This window comes from Chenopodium album, chromosome 2, assembly GCF_948465745.1.
Source record: "Chenopodium album chromosome 2, dcCheAlbu1.1, whole genome shotgun sequence".
Lineage (NCBI taxonomy): Eukaryota > Viridiplantae > Streptophyta > Magnoliopsida > Caryophyllales > Amaranthaceae > Chenopodium > Chenopodium album.
This window is the reverse complement of record NC_137835.1, coordinates 6,471,267-6,492,275: the sequence shown is the minus strand read 5'-3', so window position 1 is coordinate 6,492,275 and position 21,009 is coordinate 6,471,267. Positions and strand designations below refer to the sequence as shown.

At 35.0% G+C, this 21,009-nt stretch overlaps 3 protein-coding genes across 7 annotated transcripts; 2 read left to right on the top strand and 1 right to left on the bottom strand.

Annotated features, from left to right (window-relative positions):
* Nucleotides 1-4,978: 4,978 nt before the first annotated feature.
* LOC145594547 (large ribosomal subunit protein eL13z) lies at nt 4,979-8,122 on the top strand. The gene is made up of 5 exons (XM_081650866.1): nt 4,979-5,125; nt 6,253-6,368; nt 6,464-6,597; nt 7,440-7,598; nt 7,703-8,122. The coding sequence occupies exons 2-5, from the start codon at nt 6,260-6,262 to the stop codon at nt 7,922-7,924; spliced, it is 624 nt and encodes a 207-aa protein (XP_081506992.1). The 5' UTR covers nt 4,979-5,125; nt 6,253-6,259; the 3' UTR covers nt 7,925-8,122.
* Nucleotides 8,123-11,119: 2,997 nt separating this feature from the next.
* LOC145594513 (putative polyamine transporter At1g31830) lies at nt 11,120-17,125 on the top strand. Of its 5 annotated transcripts, none has more exons than XM_081650831.1 (3): nt 11,120-11,356; nt 11,530-11,674; nt 15,391-17,125. In XM_081650831.1, the coding sequence occupies exons 2-3, from the start codon at nt 11,552-11,554 to the stop codon at nt 16,852-16,854; spliced, it is 1,587 nt and encodes a 528-aa protein (XP_081506957.1). In that variant the 5' UTR covers nt 11,120-11,356; nt 11,530-11,551; the 3' UTR covers nt 16,855-17,125. The 5 variants fall into 5 exon arrangements, with proteins under 5 accessions (XP_081506957.1, XP_081506950.1, XP_081506966.1 ...); XM_081650824.1 differs by having other exon boundaries at nt 11,121-11,356; nt 11,526-11,674; XM_081650840.1 differs by lacking the exon at nt 11,120-11,356 and having other exon boundaries at nt 11,545-11,684.
* Nucleotides 17,126-19,191: 2,066 nt separating this feature from the next.
* LOC145581188 (putative receptor-like protein kinase At1g33260) lies at nt 19,192-21,009 on the bottom strand. Its single transcript, XM_081638245.1, has 2 exons — nt 20,337-21,009; nt 19,192-20,194 (listed from the first exon to the last, which is right to left on the bottom strand). Exons 1-2 carry the CDS (start codon nt 20,680-20,682, stop codon nt 19,485-19,487), a joined length of 1,056 nt encoding a protein of 351 aa, XP_081494371.1. The 5' UTR covers nt 20,683-21,009; the 3' UTR covers nt 19,192-19,484.

Below are 21,009 nucleotides of genomic sequence, written 5' to 3'. Positions count from 1 at the left end.
AAACTCAGAGCTTAGAAGAGCCATGATAGAACAACGAAGAGCATCAGAAGAAGCAGTAAGAATAATATCATCAACATATAATAGAATGTAGGCCATATCATTCCCTTTGCTGTAGATGAACAAAGAGTTATCCATCCTGTTGTTAGTAAATCCAAGAGACAAAACACAATCAGCAAAACGCTTATACCAAGCTTTGGGTGCCTGCTTAAGCCCATAAAGAGACTTATTCAAGAGACACACATAATCAGGATGGTCCCGATCCCTGTAACCTACTGGTTGATGCATATAAACTGTTTCCTGCAGCTCACCATGTAAGAAAGCATTTTTAACATCTAACTGATGAATGGGCCATGCTTTTGATAAAGAGAGAGTAAGAACAGTTCGGATGGTAGCCGGTTTAACAACCGGGCTAAATGTCTCGCCACAATCAATGCCAACCTGTTGTGTCTTTCCATCACCTACAAGACGGGCTTTATGCCTCTTAAAATCACTATTAGATTTAACTTTATGAGTAAAAATCCACATAGAACGAATCACATTCACATTTGGAGGACAGGGCACCAACTCCCACGTCTTATTAGTAATAAGAGCATTATATTCATCATCCATGGCCATTTTCCAATTTGGGTCTTTAAGAGCCGCAACCGGGTTTTGAGGTAAGGGGGACCTCTCAACCGTGGTGTGCATGGAATATTTATTGTTTGGCTTAAAAATCCCATTTTGGCTTTTGGTTACTGGTTTGGGCTGTTGGACAAGAATTTGTGGTGGGCTAGGTGGAGGTGTAGTGATTCGGTTTTGCGGAGCTAAATTAGGAGAAATAGGGGAAGACATTAGGCTTGGTTGAGATGGCCCAAGTGGCGAACCAGTAGGTGGGCTGCTGTGGATCTGCTGGGCCGAAGGTGTGACTGGGTCAGCGGCGTGAGGCCTGGCAGGAGAGATGGGCGGAGATGGGGTAATGGGCCGAGCAGTTTGGGCTGGAGCAGGTTTGATGGGCTGCATCATTTGGTGAATCACGTAAGGTGATAAACCATCATCCAAAAAATCATAAGTGTGGGATTGTGGGGTATGTATTGTAGCAAATGGAAAAACATTCTGATCAAACACAACATGGCGACAAATTAGTATTTTACGGGAAGACATATCATAACATTTGTAACCACGATAATTGGTTGGATACCCTAAGAAAACACACGGAGTAGACCGAGGTTGCAATTTATTAATAGTGGTAGAGGGAAATAAAGGGTAGCATAAACAACCAAAAACCCGGAGATGAGAATAGGAGGGAACCCTTTGGTAAAGAACCTCAAGGGGAGACTTGTTACCCAAAAGCTTACTTGGAATCACATTAAGAAGATAAGTTGCCATTTGAAGAGCATGATGCCAAAAAGAAGGTGGAAGAGAGGCATGTGCTAGAAGAGTACGTGTGACATTGTTTATAGACCGAATTTTTCGTTTGGCTTTCCCATTTTGAGATGATGTATGAGGACAAGATAGACGGAATGACATGCCATGAGTTTTACAAAAATCCCAAAAAGAACTATTATCAAACTCCCTACCATTGTCACATTGCACATTCTTTATATTACGTTCAAATTGAGTTGAAATATGGGCTTTAAAGGCTAAGAAAATGTCATACACATCAGATTTTCGTGCCAAAGGGAAAGTCCATAAATACTTAGAAAAATCATCCAAGAAAAGAACATAATAACGATGTCCAGAAGAACTCAAAACAGGAGATGACCAAAGGTCACTATGTAAAATGTCAAAAGGCATAACAGTACTCGTAGAAGAAGAAACAAATGGTAACTTAATATGTTTACCAAGAACACAAGACCCACACACACTAGAACTAGAGAATTTATTACAATCAATGCTCTTATTTTTCCTAAGAATATCTAAAACCGGAGAACCCGAGTGACCCAACCGATCATGCCAAAGCTTAGGAGAGATGACGGCAAAGGTAGAAAAAGAAGCTTGATTGTTGTGAGAAGAAAAAGGATAAAGATCGCCCCGACTATCACATCTCATTATTCACCTCCCCGTCCGATAATCCTTCACAGAAAACCCAAAAGGATCAAACTCAACTGACACAGAATTATCAGTAGTAAATTTCCTAACAGAAATGAGATTTTTAATCAATTTGGGTGCATGTAGAACATTATGAAGGGAAAGGGATTGACATGGGGATTTGAGGTTAGTACGACCATAGCCAAGGATAGGGATAGTTTGACCATTTCTAACCACAATATTATTATTAGGATGACTGCTCAAAGTTACATAAGACGTGAGAGTACCTGTAGAGGACGTCATGTGGGAAGTAGCCCCGGTATCCATATACCAAGACGGATCAGGCTGCTGGAGGGACATGGTATGCATCGCTGCTTCTATATCCGTAGGCACATACGACAGTTGCTGTCCAAAAGACGGAACCGAACCTTGCTGCTGCTGCACATAGGCTTGTTGTGGTGGCCTTGGACCCAAAATACTTGGCTGCCTCTGTTGGGCCATAGAAGGTTTGGCCCACCCTTGAGTTGGAAAAGGGCATGGTGGGATGGGCCAACCCTGACCATACCAACCCCATGGATACGAAAAGAAGGGCTGCTGCTGTGGAGAGGCCGTGCTACCACCGGAGCTGCTGCCAGAGCCTTGACCCCGACCACCCTTGTTGCCGCCAGAATCACGACCACCACCGGAGCCGCCAGAGTTTTTCCGGCCACCTGAATGCCTGCAACCAGAATTTTGCGCACCCTACTTCCCTTTTTTACGGCTCGATTTCTCACCATCATCATTGGAAGTAGCCACCATTGCAGACTCTGTAGCCGCTTCTTTCGCCAATCCAGCTTCCTCAAGGACTAGCATAGACCGAGCCTTATAGAAGGGAGGAAGTGGATTGCTTTGTCGGATCAGCGTACCGACACCACGATACGGTCTTGTGAGACCCCTAACCAATTGCAATACCATTCGGCTGTCCGTCACCGGTGCTCCAACGTTCTTTAATTGATCTGCAAGGGTCTTAAGACGTTGACAATACGCGGAGACATTAGGAAAATCCTCCATAGAGACGGTGGAGAATTCTTGTTCTAGAGCAACGGCACGAGAATGTTCATTGTCTTGGAATATGTCACGCAACCTATCCCAAGCGACCATAGCCGTAGAGTCCGGTTCAATAATGGTCTGCAAAAGGTCATGAGAAATAGTAGAGTAAATCCACGAGAGAACCGCGGCATCCAAGGTCGACCATAGTTCCTTTTCTTCATCAGTAGCAGGAACCGATTTCTTTCCCTTCTTCGGAGGAATGATGTGATCAAGAACCTTGTGAGAGCGTGCGTGAATCTTGAATAGTTCTGCCCACGTTGAGTAAGACACATTCTCCATCTCAAGAGTGACGGGAATTTTAGCATTGATATTGGGTACGGTGAGAGTAGGATGAAGAGATTTGTTTTATGACATTGCTGCAAAGCAGAAACACAAGAAAAAAACAGAGAAGAAAGAAACAGAGAAGAAGAAGATTTAAGGAAACCGTGGGCAAGGAAAATGGAGCTAGGGCAAGCGGAAGCAAAGAGAAGAGAAACCCTAGGCAACTGATACCATGAAAGATTATGGGAATGTTTTCTTTGATTATTCACAAAGAGGGGCACCGTACATATACAAGTTACAAGCCTTATCATAGGCAAGAATATAGGCTAGAATATAGGCTAATAATTAGGAAACTAATTATCACCCTTTCACTAATAAGATATACATACAAAATATATACACTATATTTAACACGGGCTTTGGGCAACTTTTTCTAGCCCTAAATCAGGTTGGGCCTGACCCGGCCCGACCTGATTTTCTAAAAAAAATTGGACGGGCATGGGAAAACAATTTTAGTTGTTTTTTTTGCCTGGCCCGAAAAGCCCGCATTGTCCACCTAGCTTGGGTGGGTTTGGGCACACATTTTCCGGTCCAATCCGATAAATGGGCATATTTTTTTACCGTGGTCCGGCCCGCCCATTGATCACCTCTACTTTCATTCAGTGACGACAAGTTTTATTTATTTATTTTTATTTATTTATTTTTTTTTTTTTTTTTACATATCACATTCTGGTAGAATAACAAATCAAACAATTAGGTATGTGTTGGGTTGATGATATATATAAAAAAAAGTTAAAAATAACTCAAATAAAATCTAACGGAGCTTGTCTTAGCCCTCTATGGTGCACATACTCCTAATTCTTACATTAGGGTCAGCGGGTAGTTTATATGCATACCAACAACATAAGAGCATATCCAATGGTAAGGTACAATCTCCTGTAGCTTACCTTGCCATATAAGATGTTTAACCTAGTATATCTTGTAGCTACAAACTGTTCCATTGATAAATTGGAAGAAAAATAAATAATAAAACAATCACAAAAAGTATTTATAGCATGTTATGAGTACTACTTAATGAGCAGCAAGTTTTTATTTTTTATTTTTTTACTCCTTAATAGATTAAGTGGTGGCCCCTTGTGAGAAGACGATCCAATTTTTCCCGTGTATTTTACATTTTAATAATAATAATAATAATAATCTATATTAAAAGACGTTCCTAAAAACGTTTATACGTGACATAGACTCCCTCATTTCGCCACGTCACTTATTCAACTTTTTTATCATGTTATGTCATCCACTCAACACCTCAATATGTCACGTCATCCGCACAACCAACAATTACTCCGTATGTTTTAACCGTGCACAATAAATAATATTATACTACAAAGTATTGAAGAAACATACTACATAGAACAGACAAACTATTATATACTCTTAAAAATTCACAGTTGCGCAACTATAAAAATAGTAATCCGAGGTAACGTCTGGACTATTCACTAGTTATAAGGACTTAAAATAATTTGCCACACAGAACCAAAGACAAAAGCGAGCCAATCTTTTTAGAAAAAGGGGCCAAAAAGCCCAAGTATCAATCGCAATGCAACCCTAATTAAAAAAAAGCCCAGTAGCAAACTTAAACACTGGTGAAATCTAAGCCGTCTATTTTAGGGCTTAGATAAGAAGCTTCAGTTTTAAAACCCTAATTAATTCATTTGACGCCTCTTCTCTCATTCTCCCACCCGAAAACCCTACGAACTCTCAGTCTCAGGTAATCTCTCTCCTCCTTCTTTCTTCATCTTCTACATTTTTTCAATTATTACTGATTACAGATTATAATCGATTAACTGGTATGATTTTTGTTTCAAATGTTTGTTTGGTATGATTTTTGTTTCAAATGTTTGTTTTTACTCTAATTTTTCTGCAATTTTTTTTTGATTAATTTTCTGCATTTTCATGATAATCTTACCCTAATTTTTGGTATTGGATGCAATTGATTGTTCGGTATGAAACACACAAAGTATTATTTGAGCTCAAAACTATCAATTTTTTTGGTGCTACTGATTGATTTCCTAGCCATCTTTCTGCATTCATGAATTTGGCTAGCAGATTATGTTTATTTTTGATAAGATTTTTTGCTGATTAATTTTGTGCTTGGTTCTTTGAACTTCAATTTACAAGATTTAGGGGATTTTTTATAACATATATTAGTTATGTATCATGCGAAATGGTGTAAGAGTATGTTTAATTGATGCAATAATTGTGCATTATTGTGCTGAAATTTGGTAATAGGATTTGTAGTCATATGAAAGGGCTGGATACTATCATTGCTATATAAGAAATTGGAAATTTTTAGGTCACATACTTGATTTCTGTTAGCTGTCTTGCTGATAATGTGAGCATGATTTACCTTACATTATAGATTTTGTTACTCGCGCAACTACGTCATTTCCGGCTCTTAATTGTTTAGCATGCTGTGTTATAATTACAAAATGCATGATTCATAAAAAAAGCTTACATGTCAATCAACAAGTTGTACACTTTGTATCATATCGTGTCTGACTCGGCTAATTTGTGAATTACTTTGATGATTTCGACCTTAATTTGAGTGTGGAAGATGCTGATTACCATAAGATCTTATAAGTTCCCGGCCTGCCGTGATATTGGTTTGTTGTGAGGTGATTGTGGTTTTGCAACTTAGAATTTGAATAGGGATATTCCTTAAACTAGTGGAAATTTACATTTGAGATGCTTTATTTACCTAGATCAGGATTAAATTTTTAAAGGTTTTGGTTTCAGAGTGGTTCAGTCTTCAACTGCTACTTGATTTCTCTTGCTTGTATGATATAATTTAGAATATCGTGGTACTGAAGCCGTGTTTTTTGCTGCTCTGTTCAGGTAAGCCATGGTGAGGCACAACAATGTTATCCCTAACGGGCATTTCAAGAAACATTGGCAAAACTATGTCAAGACTTGGTTTAATCAACCTGCTCGCAAGACCAGGAGACGTCTTGGTATTGTACTCTATCTATCTAAGTGATAATTTTAGTTAAAAGGCTCTTTGTTGAATCAGTTAAAGTCTGAACACTGTTTTTGTATGCAATTACAGCTAGGCAAAAGAAGGCCGTGAAGATCTTCCCAAGGCCAACTGCTGGACCTCTTCGCCCAGTTGTTCATGGTCAAACTCTGAAGTACAACATGAAAGTCAGGGCTGGAAAAGGGTTCTCCCTTGAAGAATTGCAGGTAACTATATTTGTTACAGTCATTCTCTATGAGTGATACTTGTGTTGATGTTATGCGAACTAAGTGATGTTTGTATTATAGTTTGTTGATACTGGAAGCTGATGTACTTGTACATGGTGCTAGGTGAAAATATTGAATATGTATTCTTTACACAAGCATTTTTTGTTAGGAGTTTTGGAATAGGAATCCTTTTTACGTGACTGTTATGTCTGTATTTTGTGCTTAAGTCTTTGAATTAGGCTCTTTTTTTAATTAATGGGTTTTTAGTTTATGTTCCAAGTCATGCTGGAGTTGGGTCTTCTAGCATTCTTTATTGTTTGTTACTGATTAGCAAACATAATCATGTCCGGTTTATATTTGTAGGATTTTGTAATATTTGTAGGCTTCCCTTATATCTGAAGTCTATGTGGGATTTCAATTTTTTAGGAATGTTTTCAGAGCTTAAGCAATTCTCTAATTGAAGGTGTTGAACATTGTTTTGTTAAAATGTTTCCATGAATTAAAGAGTATATTTAGCTGTTAAAATGTTTCCATGAATTGAAGAGTTTAATAGTTGTGATGATGAATTATGCTCTGGATTTGTTGGCAATCTAAGTCTCAACATTTTTCATATTGTGATTATACAAGGTTGGATCATCACATAAGCTAGGTAGAATTTATTTTTTATGCTAATCAAGAGGACCTTTCAAAAGCATTCATGTTGTTTCCTTAAATTGTATGTGAAGGTGTGCTTGTTTTTTAAGTTGTAAAGTATGACTGGTCTGGTGTTCCTTCTTACTACACCCCATGCTATATTAGAGTTTTCTACTAACATCTCTTAATATGATTTTCTTTTGTTATAGGGTGCTGGTATTCCCAGGAAGCTTGCTCCCACCATCGGCATTGCAGTTGACCACCGACGCAGGAATCGTTCACTTGAAGGTCTGCAGACAAACGTGCAGAGGCTGAAGACCTACAAGGCTAAGCTCGTTGTCTTCCCAAGGAGTGCAAGGAAGTTCAAGGTAATGTTATTTTTTATGTCATTGATCATTCTGTCTTTTTAATCTCTTAAAATGTATCCGTTTGATGATGTAGCCATCTCATTCATTGTATTTCTATGTTACAGGCTGGTGATTCTACTCCAGAGGAACTTGCTAATGCTACCCAGGTTCAAGGCCCGTACTTGCCTATTCAGAGTGAGAAGGCACCAGTGGAGCTTGTGAAGGTTACAGAAGACATGAAGTCTTTCAACGCCTATGCTAAGCTTCGTCTTGAGAGGACAAACAAACGCCACCAAGGTATTAGACTGAAGAGGGCGGCTGAGGCCGAAAAGGAAGATAAGAAGTAAGGAGTCTTCAGGCTTGGATTATTAGGGAATCTTAAATCTTTCGTCTAAATTTTGGCTCCAATTTTGTGTTTTATGACATTTTGCCAAGACTGCAATACTAAAAAGACCGACTAGTTTCTTTATTTGCTTAGACAGATATTGTTGTTGGAATCTTAAATGCGCTTGAGTTGCCATGAATGACATAGTTGTTGCTTGCAAGTGCTTTCGAGCTGTGCTTAACACGTCGGTAGCACTTTGTCTATTGGCCTGGATGCTTAGTGTGTTTGTGTATGTGTGATCCATAAATTCAACATTGATGTCTTGCGAGAGTTCCACCATGTCAACTCTATAGCTTCCATTACGTTTTCGAGTTCTAGTAAACGAAGAAGTGGACCTCATTGATTAGGGTGCAGCATGTGTGATGCTATTTTTGTTACTGGGAGGTGTAAGTTTAGTCCATATTTATTTTAATGAATTAATATTTTGAAAAATAGTCTAAATAACATTCTATTTATTTATTTATCTATTTTTAAAAATCTAGTAATGTTGTATAAACATGAATGTATTATCTTGTAAATTTAAAGGAATCCTAATCCGTCTCAGAATCGTGTAGCTTAAAAAGACAGCAAGATGGTTGGTTTTGCAAGAGTTTCAATTTCTATGTTACATACCTAGGCTAGTTATATACATAATTGTCTGAAAGAAGCCATTAGTTTAACTAAAACATTATTGTTTTAGAGAATATAATGTATTCCAATAGATAAGCCTAATAATATTCAAAGATGATATGTTAATGGAAAGATAAGGAGATGATATTGATTCCCTTAAATGGGCAATAGGCAGTTCAAAAAATAGTTGTAATGCAATTGTGGTCAAACTCCAAAATTCTGTACATTTCAAATCAGTTGCTTCTAAAGTTTTTGATTCCAGTGGCTATATAATTATAAATTTATAATAATAACTCTAAGAGATTCTATGTATTTAATATTGATGAATAGACTTAAAAGTATACCTAATTGAGATTTGTGGTGCCCAATTGTATATTTGATGTTGGGTTGATGCAAGACACCATTTCCTATGTTGTGTTGAAGGTGTATAATACTGGTGTGCTTCCATATATATATTTTTAAAATCTTATTTTAGGTTTTTAAGTGAGATTATTAATCATGAATTATTAAATCTCCTTGAGACAAGTAAGTGCATGAATCGAACTTTCTTCTCCTTTATTAGGTTAATAAGGGCATGTTCTAATTTACTGAGCAGAACTGAACTGATTGGAGCTAAAGTGAGCTGAACTAAACTAAATAGAGCTGAACTGAATTGTTTAATAGAGAAGGAAATTAGGAGTTGGACTGAACTGAAATTAAGCTGAATAAATCAGGTCCTAAATACAATACATCCTTTGGCCAGATAATCAAATTTATGACAACATGCGATCAATCTATAAAAAATTTGTGAATTATATGTTCTAAAGAGTACATCGTATTATAATATAAGACTATATGAGTAATTAAATATGGTAAATTTGTTAATTATATGTTCTAAAAAGTGCATCGTATTATAATACGACTATCTGAGTAATTAAACATGGTAAGTCAATTCATTGATACAATAATTTTTTATGTTTATGTGTGAACAATTGGTATGACCAAATATTTCTATTTACAATCTTCACAAGTATCTCATGGTTTATGGTCGTATGAAACCAACGTTCTTTATAAATCTTCTTTTCAATGGTCAAAATATCATTAAACTTCATATACCTTTCATTTATTTTTACTTTTTTTAAAAAAATCTTCTATGAAATATTAACCAATCATAGTATAAGACAATATATAACTATGTGATATGGTTACTTGAATTAGAAGACATACAATAATGAAATTCAATATAGTTTATGATATTAGCACTGATTGTGCCCTGCACATTTTAATTCTTAAGCTCATCAAAAGTTAAGCAAATAAAAACACATGCTGAGTTTGCAACATAAATAGTGGAATACATAATTAGAGAGAAAATAAAGTGTTAGCTTAATAATAAACGAGTTAAATACATTGATTAGAATTTTGGTGGGTCTATATATGCACTTTCTCTCTTATAGTTTTTTAGAATTGAATGGAAAAATTGCAAAGAATTAGTCTTAATTATCTATCATTTGATTTATATTTAATTATGATTAATTAATAACAACAATATTTACACAAACTATATATATGTTCTTATCTCATGAGTTGAATTATTCCACATACAAATTCTTTAATATATTTATGTTACTAGTAGAAAATATAGATAGGCATGCATGATTTGTTGGCCACTAACAATACAAACCAAATCAAATTATTCACTAAAATAAGGCCATGTTCTCATTAGTTCAGTTCAATTTAGTTCTGTTCATCCTAATAAGTTCAGTTCAATTCAATCTAGCTCCTAATTTCCTTTTCTTATAAAATATTCATTTCAGCTCAGTTCAGTTCAGTTCAGTTCAATTCAGCTCAGTTCAGTCAATGAGAACAGACCCTAAAGATACTAAAATCTAAAAATAAAAATCTAGGAATGTTTCTATGAAGACAAATATAAGTTGTTACATAGAGTATCTATAAATTATCATCCTCCTCCCTTTATAATCACATATTTATTGTGCACCATTTGAACTAAATTTATATTATATATTTTATTTAAACACAAAGTACTATTTGTTACATAACTTGTATAGTTATATGGTACCTGGTTCGTGATAAATTGGTAATTTATGTGGATGTCAATTAATTTAGTTGGTTAAAATTCAAGTGATAATACCCATGACATGAGATTAAATTCCGTCTACTATTCTACATTGCAACCTCTCTTTACCAATTTTTATTTTTTATTTTTTATTTTTTATTTTTTAAGAAAAATAAAAAATAAAAATCATGGTAAATCATGACATATATTCTAACCACTTTTTAAATTTTGCAAAAGAAAATTTTTATACAGATTTAGTCATGCGTTCCTTACTGTCATAAGTCATCCTAAATCATGACACAAAAGTATAAAACTCTTACCATTTATTTTTTGGTTACAAATTATGTCATGCGTGCACCTACTACTCAAGCAAAAGCCCACAATTAAGAAAATGACAAGTACATAGAAATAAATATTTCTTTTTCTTTATTTAATTTAATGAGTCAAAAACGTCAACTCTTATCATCTCATACTATCTTTTTAGCCCCCATATAAGGATTCTCTCTTCCATACACAACACACGCTCTTTCTTATTCTCTCTTTTCTCACTAACCTTGCTTTAACTCAACTCCATATTTTAAACATCTTCACATTCATCATCGACTTATGTATCAAAATTTGCAAGTTTCATTCGTTGATCATAGTTCCTCCTTCCCGTCTTAGGATCATCAAACCTCCGCTCCTCTAGGGTTTAATTCTGGAGCGGGTTGACTAGTGAGAGGCTTTAGTTCAGTAAGTTCATTCTCCTTATTATCATCATTTTAGAATTTTATAAATTATTTTTTTTAGTCAAGTCACTTTGTAATATTTTACTTTGTATGATCATTGATCATGTGACTAGATAAGCTAGATTTGATCTCATGTCGTGACATTATTTTGGTTCGTTCATGACATTGCATAGTTAGATTGTGTGATCACGAACATAAGATGCAAGGTCCTACAGAAGTAGCGTGTAACAAAGAAACAAGTGATCAACGACAAGAAGTGAAAGTAGTAGCAAGTGTTGTTATTACACCATCGACTAATCCCAACCACGTCCTTATTGATGAGGTTAGTTCTTGTACGTTTCTTATTACACTCTTTCTCTTTATGAAAAATACTTTCATCAAAATTTCAAATTTATTATGATGATTTTTATTACTGAATTTATGATGCTAAAATATTTTTTCCCTTTTCTTTGTATTTGTATTACATTGTTATTGTTTGAGTTATTTTGCTTTAAATTGCATTAGAAGTTTATAATCATAATATGAAGGAAAGTACTTACATAACAACATTCTTTCATTATTGTTTACACTAGTGTCATTTGTCACATAAGTCGTATCATATAATAACCATTTGTCATTTGTCACATTATAATAACTAGATACTTTGAATATTTTGTCATTTTTTTCGGTTTATATTAAATGAAGATTTGTGTGCATAGTAATAAGTTATACACTTATACATTTATTGTAATTTATGTTTATAATAATCATTTAGAAAATTTGAGAAACGTTTTTAATAGATTGAGCAACACAAAATTAATTGAGAATTTGTTCAAATCTTATAGCAATATATATATGATCGAGGATTTCTCTCAAACAAAATGTATTCTATATCTATCAATCAATGTTCTTCTATAGTTTTAAATATACGTCGTTAACAACCCATACACAAAACACCTACTAATTATAACGTGTTTTGGATGTACTACTAGTGTATCGTGTTTGTTGTGTGCCAGTGTAATGGTGTCAATTAATTCACGTATTGGCCAAAATATGTGCACTTTTTGCAAGTGTTTCACTTGCATTTCATGCAAGATTTGTTGTTAATACTATTGGTTTGTTGGTTTGTTTTTCTTCCTTACTAGTAGTATGGGAAAGGAATGTAACAGTTTAGAAGAAATAATTTGATTAATTTATTATTTTCTAGAAGGAGCCCACAAAACGCACGCTTGTAGTATATAAAACCGTCATAATGAAATTTTTTATTAGTAGTTTATATTAACATAATCTCAATTAGTAATTATACTGTGGAGAAAAATTGGAACATCTTTTAGCAAAATCATGCTTTTTGATTTGATATTTAGCTTAGCATGGGTTCTCTTTTATCACTTTTTATTGTGAATTTTACATGAAATTCAACTTATATAACACACGAGAATTCTTCTTTTTGTAAAATATTTCATTATAGTGGGATATCATTATGAAGAATGTAGTGGGACCAAAAAGAAGAAAAACAAATTCATCTATTTTTCGCATGATGCTATTTATCCTTTAATCACACCATATCATTTTAGCCTTCTTTTGACACTTTAAAAGCGATACAAAATCCCGACTTTCTCATTCATTTCTTGAATAAACAAATATTACAGAAAAAAAAAATAAGGAAATGTACACCTTAAGCATGTAAACCCTTTTTATTTAGTGAATAATTAATAAGTAGTCAGATAAGGTGACTTAAAACCCTTACAGAAACCCTTCGTAATCTCCAAGAGTAATATGCGAAAGATAAATATGACTAGATGTTACTACAAAAGGCATTGAGCTTCAAATCTTAGAAAATTTTCTTTTTTTTTTTTATTACTTTACGGGAAATCTTAGATTAAGTTAGGGAGGCTGAAAGACAGAAGTAATTATTGCATGATCTTGGACTAATACTCAATTCTTAAAATTAAATTATCATCTAGATCTATATGGAAAAGATAATAGGAGCTAAATCTAAAAAGTACTACTACCTCCGATTCATGTTTATTTGCAACTTTGAAGTATTATTTGTGAAATATAAAATATTTTAAAATTACAAAAAATAGGAAACGGAGTTAATAGTACAAATAGTGAAATAATAATATTGGTCCAAGATTTGCGGGTTGGTAAGTGTCTAGTGTTGTACAAGTGGCCCAATAAAGGCCCACAAAAGTTTCGAGAAAGAATTAAGGCTGCAACTTTGTGAAACATTAAATGGACCATAAAACCATTAAGTGCTTCTATTGGGCCCTTTTTGGTCTTATTACGCATGCGCAGCCCCAACCCTACTCATGCTTTTACAAATGAGATGATCCTTTTTTAATGATACAAGGCAGAAATTTTTTTTTTAAAAAATAAAAAATACAATAAGTTTTCAAAGGTAATTTCTTTGATCATTTGCCTTTTTAAAATGAAACATTAGTGCTTTATTAATAAAGATTTAAAGACAACCGATCTAGGAGAATATACATGAAAACCTCGCACGAAGGCACAGACAATAGTTTTCCCATACTTATTCTACTCCATAAGTCATGGACAATCATTTTAGATTAATACTTTCAACCATACAAAAAGAATTGATTTTTGAAACTTAATGCCATGGAATAGGAGTGGCAAACCCCCTCCCCTCCTGATATTTTTTTTTTTTTTAAATTCATATAAAGTTACAATTACTAAAATAAAATTTTAGAAGTTAAATCTAGTATCTTACTAAAAAAGTTTATTTCTTAAATAACTTATGATGTGTTTGTATGTTTGCTAAAAAGTTGAACTTGATTGTGTTAGCTGATTTTTGATCAGCTGATTGTATTAGTTGGTTGTCTTGTTTAAGTTGTTTGATTATTCAAAATGATCCATTATGGCATTGACTTTTGTAATGGTAAGATTGTAGGTTAAACAAGGGTATGATTGTCATTTTACCTTAAAATAATTCAATAAGTTAATGATAAAGAAATCCAATGACAAAGTTATAAATAAATCAACAATTTTTCATTAACTACAGGCCCCATTCTTTATTACGAAAATGTCACAAATGTTCTAATAATTAAATAAAGTCGTTGTTTTAATTACAAAAGCAAAGTTTAATTTGCAAGTTAGACTTCCTTATCAAATGAGCGCAAATAAGCTAAGTTAACCAAGGTCTACTAAAAACAATAGTTTGCCAAACAAAGCCTAGACAATCACAAATCACAATTACCATAAAAAGAAAGTACGATGTACAGGAAAAAAAATCCATCAAAATTTGAAGCAGAAGAAATGAAGTTTAAAACTTGAACGTAGAAAATGAAGAAAGTGACAAGAACAAGAAAACATTTCTTCACTACTCTCATCTCGTGGGATTAATGCGTCGATACTTGCAACTTAATTCGTCTTCTCCTTCTCTTTCTCTCTCTTCTTTCTCTCTCTACAATTTATAATTTTGTCCTGTAAAACGTGGATCATCGAAACACATAGTCATCGATGAAGTGGGGTTTTACGTCACCAAATTTATAAGTATTTTCAGATGGGATCAATATTTCTTTCTCATGGTTCGTTTCTTTAACCTTTTATTCTCTTTAAAGTTCCTTTTTTTGATTCAATCATCTTTACAATCTGCTGGAATACTGGGTTTGATGTAAATTTGGGTCCTGATTGTTAAAATTAGGTGAATTTCTTTATCTGGGTCTCTGTTAATGTCGTAAATTTGGCTTATTTATCAATGTTACTAGCTCAATTTGATGTTTTTCAATCGGAAAATTGTTGGGGTTTGCCAATTTTTTTCGCAATGGGATGAATTTCTGTATCTGGGTTTGTGTGAATTAGTTTAAATATGTTGTAAATTTTGGTGATTGAATTGATTGATTTTGTTTCTTTTTTGAGAAATTAACTGTATTGCTTTGATTTCAATTGCATTCAATAGCTTATTTAGTAGGCATGAACCGATTTTTCTTTAATTTCCTTCAATTGGGAGCAAGCATATTATAGTTTTTGTAGTTTCTGTGAATATTGGTTGAAACCCATTGGTAATTTTTTTTGGAATTTTTGTTATTGAATGTGCAGAAACTTAGGCATACAGGTAGCAATAGGCAAACATCCATTGAGATGGGGGCACATGATTCAGTAAGATATTCTGGTATTGATGAAGACCTACCTTCACCTAGGGCTGAGAAATCTCGAAAGATTTCGTTACTGCCTCTTATTTTCCTCATCTTCTATGAGGTTTCGGGCGGTCCGTTTGGGGTGGAGGATAGTGTTGGGGCAGCAGGACCTTTGTTAGCTCTAGCAGGATTCTTAGTTTTTCCCTTTATATGGAGTGTGCCTGAGGCTTTAATAACGGCGGAAATGGGAACGATGTTCCCTGAGAATGGGGGTTATGTGGTTTGGGTTTCAGCTGCTTTAGGGGACTTCTGGGGTTTCCAGCAAGGTTGGATGAAGTGGCTTAGTGGTGTTATTGATAATGCATTATATCCCGTTTTGTTTCTTGATTACTTTAAGGCAGTAGTTCCTATCATTGGTCATGGCTATCCAAGGACGATTGCAGTGCTCGTTTTGACTAGTGCCCTCACTTTCTTGAACTATAGGGGGATGACTATTGTTGGGTGGGTTGCTGTTCTTTTGGGTGTGGTGTCCATTCTTCCTTTTATTGTCATGGGATTATTATCGATCCCAAGAGTGGAGCCTTCGAGATGGCTAGTAGTTGATCTTCATAATGTCAACTGGGGTTTGTATTTGAACACTCTCTTCTGGAATCTGAACTATTGGGATTCAGTAAGTACACTTGCTGGTGAGGTGGAGAACCCAAGGAAGACTCTTCCAAAGGCTTTGTCTTATGCCCTAATCTTTGTTGTGGCTGCCTATTTCTTCCCTCTCTTAGCTGGCACTGGGGCGATTCCTCTTGACCAGAGTCAGTGGTCTGATGGTTATTTTGCTGACATTGCCAAAATTATTGGTGGTACATGGTTATGTTGGTGGATCCAGGGCGCTGCTGCAATGTCTAACATGGGGATGTTTGTTGCTGAAATGAGCAGTGATTCATTCCAGCTTTTGGGGATGGCAGAGCGAGGCATGCTTCCTGAGATATTCGCAAAGAGATCTCGTTATGGGACCCCTTTACTTGGCATACTATTCTCAGCATCGGGTGTAATTTTGCTATCTTGGTTGAGCTTTGAGGAGATAGTTGCTGCTGAAAATTTCTTGTACTGCTTTGGAATGATATTGGAATTTATAGCATTTGTGGTGCTGCGCATAAAACAACCAACTGTCGCTCGACCTTACAAGATTCCCTTTGGGACAGCTGGAGCTATACTGATATGTATTCCTCCAACCATATTGATATGTGTGGTTCTTGCTCTTGCATCTGTTAAAGTCATGGTTGTGAGCCTCATAGCTGTGGCGATTGGGCTGGTGATGCATCCTGCTCTCAAGTATGTAGAGAAAAAAAGATGGCTGAAATTTTCAGTTAGCTCTAACCTTCCTGATCTTGAAACAGAAGTTCATGATAACACTCAGTCCTTGGTTCCATAGCAAGCTGCTATGAAGGAAAGGCTAACCATATTCTAGAAATTAAAGTTGCATTTTGAGAATATAATGGTCTTTACAGCTTTCAGGTAATGTGTATGTTGTAGCTTTATCTCCACTTGTGCTTTTGCCTTGCTATTTAACTTCTGATCGTGACTGGTTGCTGTACATCATCTTGTTTTAATAGTGATGATCAGAGCAATGGCAATTGGTTATTCTAAATCAGTGTTATAGCTTTTATCTAGTTTTAAATTTAAATTCATGAATCTTTTACTCAGGCTTACTGCCTTGCCTTCTTGTGATTTATCGTCTTTGATATTTCACACCTCCCCCCCCCCCCCCCCCCCCCCCCCTCTTGCATGGAGAAGCTATTGTAATGGTTTCTTTTGTCCGGAGGAGTACTTCTTACCATTGTTGCTCGGAGAAGGCTCTTTTTGCCCGTGCAAAAGGCTCCCAAGTAGGAAATTTCTAGTATCAGCAAAATACAGAATTGGATCCTTTGGAATTTGGATTACTGTTTTTTTTCCCTTTGCAAAAAGAGGCAAAATTAGCCATGGTCTAATTCTCATTGCAAGGATTAGATGCTTTCAGTTGTTTCGGAAGCCCCCTTCTGCTGTATTAAGAAAGTTTTAGAATTCAATAGAAAGTCTCAGTCGCGAGAGTAAAGCTTTGTACAATTGAGCCTCTGCCTACCTTGGTGCTTTTTAAATCAAAGTTCAGTAGTTGTAGTTTTATTTCCGCTTGTATTTAACTGCCTTTATGTTTAAGATTCAGACTCTTTACATCCGGCTATATAGTACTGATTAGTGAGAATGACAATTGAAAGTTCCAAAATCAGGAATGTTGAACTGTTTAGCTGTTATCTTGTGATGAGCACAATAATCCCCTGCATTTCCAGGAGATGGTGAGATTGAATTGAATTTGAAAAAGCTATCAGCCTATCATTGTCTTGTTATACTTGTAATCTGGAAAAACTCTTCTTGTGATCCAACTCTCCTGTTCTTTTATCTTCGAGGCCCATGACCAGAGTGTGTATGAGTCCGAACCAATAAAGGGTAATATTGTTACTTTTATTCTTTATACTACCTCCGGTTCAAATTACTCGCAACAAAGGAATATTTTATGTCTCACAAATAATACCCCTTTGTTGCGGTAATAAGAACCGGAGGTAGTATATGTTAGGATTGAATCGTTTTAGGGCAATTGTTTTTTATATCGGATGTACAATAGTTATTATCGATGCATGCATCATTTAAATGTTTATCATTCCAATTTACTTGGAAAGTTAGGTGTTGTATAATTATAGGGCGACAAGCACTTCAATTCCTATCCCACGAAGAATAGTTTTATTTGGGGTTAGTAAAGAAAAGTCTTTAAAATTAAACTTACAGCTGTCAAGCAAGCCCATGCACTTTGACAAATTTGAAGCCTTAAGCTAAATTAATAAATTAATCAATGAGAAAATGTCCTGATTTCAATCTCTTTTGGCTAATTTGGTCAATCCACAGTTGAAATTAGGGGAATTAGGAATAATTTGTCTTAACTAGCAATAATTTCTTTCTTTTATGAGAACATTTTGTACTTAAAAGATGGTGAAAAGTCTTGTCCATGAAGAACTTTTCATTCTTAATTGATGCTAATTAATCAAATAATCAGTACGCCGAATTTTAGGTCAAATTTTAATCATTATTTTCTCTTGAAAATACTGAGGCATGAAAATATCTTTGTTATATCCATATTAATAATTACAAATTAAATAGTACCTACTATCTGATCAATTGTTAATAACCTTATTATTATTAGACGATTAGTCTAATTACTCTAATCTGGGAGACTTTGGGCAGTTTTTATATATAACTGTCTAACAAAGTCTTGTATCATCTTAGCTGTAAGTATTACTCGTTCAAATTGATGCTTATTGTCGTTTTGAAATAATCTTCTTTCAAATTTTCACATTGCACACCCTAACAAAATCCTCCTAAAGTCCCAACCACAATTTATTGGTGTGATGAGTACTCCATCCGTTTAATAATTAGAATTGTATAACTACTGTCGTCACTATATATTTTTTTTCCTTTGTGAGAAACCATTCTAATAATCCCGTGATTTCACGAGGTTGAGAGTTGAGACAATTAAACAACATTGCCTATTTCACTTGTTATGTACTAAAATTAGTATTGTCCTACATACGTAACTCGAAAACTAAAACGAAGTGGTAAGGTACATTACTAGCATGAACAACGACGTTAATTGGCCTAATTGCATAACGCAAAAGGTGGGATAGAAGATTTTTGTTTGGTACCAATTATTGGTAAACACTAAAATGACAAAATACAATACACATTTAACAATCAAAAGAAGAATCTGAAATAAGCAAAAAAATCAAAACTTTTCACAATCAATTCACAAAATCAAACCAATCAAAAATGCAAACAAACTGCATTTTTCCCTTTTCCAATCTGCATCAGATCAGAATTTTTCTTTTCCTGCTGTTTTTCTGTACTCCTAGAAAGCACCTCTAATCTAAAATCTCTTGTGAGATTGCATTCTGAGTTGCATCTTTTTATACTTTATACAAGATTGCATGACATTATTATTCCTAACTCTATGAAAAATCAACTGTATTTTTTATACTTCTACAGTTTCTCACCAGAACAGAATTTTTCTCTGAAACTCTTGCAGATTTCTGATGCAGAAGGCCTTAAACTAGGCAAATGATGCAGACAGTCCATTGCAATGAATGCCATAGCCTTAACCTCTTCTCTGTCAAACCCTTCCCCTCTAACCATTCTTGGATCGGCCATTTTCGACACCTTTTCAACATCGAATGTGTCCTTTGTTCGAACAATCGATGTCAGAAGCACTTGCTGATCACCTCCTGAGGTAATAAAGGCCTCAAACCCTGTAATAAGCTCTAACAGTATGACTCCGAAGCTGTATACATCATTCTTCTTAGACGCGATCCCTGTCATAAGGTAGTGTGGGTCTATGTACCCTGGTGAACCCATCATAGCAATGCGCGATGATGAGGGTGGCTTGATCATTGATGAGAAACCCATCTTCGAAAACCCGAAGTCACAGAGCTTACAGTTGAAACATTCGTCTAAGAGCACGTTTGAGGACTTAATGTCCCCATGAACTATATGGAGGTCACCACTCTCATGAAGGTATTCCAATGCTTGGGCTAATTGATATCCTATTGAAATCCTCTGTTTCCAGGTAAGTTGTTGTGATTTTAAACCATAGCCTCCCTTATGTGGTGATGTAGACGGGATTTGATTGCGTTCGTGTAGCTCCTCTTGTAGGTTCCCTTTTGGTATGTACTCAAAAATTAACACTCCTTCATCTGTTTAACAAACAAACAAACAAACAAACAAAAAATCATTAGCAATGATGTACAAAAAAATCATTAACCCGACTCAAACTCGAAGATTGATCAATTTAAAATTTTGTTGAGAAGGATTCATTGCTTGTTACATAGTACATACCTCTTTCATCACAAAAACCAAGGAGTTTGACAATATTGGAATGATGAAGTTTTTGAGAGATCTCTAATTCACTCTTGAAAACTTGGTTAAGTCTTTCACTGCTATTGTAAATCTTGACAGCACCTAAGGAAGAATCAGGGAATTTAGCAAGGTAAACTGTGCTATACCCTCCTACACCAATCACTTCCTTAAAATTCATGGTCATATTCTCTATTTCAACCCAACTATACCTCTTCACCACCCCTACCGACACCGCCTCATCGTGTACCGACACCTTCTCCGGTGTAACACGGTCGTCGTTCGAGCCCGTTTTACACCCAAAACACCCTAAGGAAAAAAATCCCATCTTGTTCAAACAAAGAAATGAAGAAATAAAATGAAGGAAATAGGCAATATATTGCTAGTTATATTGTAAGTCTTGTGTAAGTTATACTTTGTATTAGCTTGTTAGTGAGTGTCCTAGAAGTAAGGGTACTATTTTGGTGTATTTATATGTCTAGGGAAAAAAAAAAAAGAAAAATGATTAAAGTGTTGGGTTAATCATGATTAGTGGAAATAAATGGAGGTTTAATTGGAGGAAGGAGGAAATAGATTAGAAGGTGAGAAGAAAGAAAGATGCATAAAAATACACAAAGAAGACATACTAACCACCATACAAATAAACATTTTGACT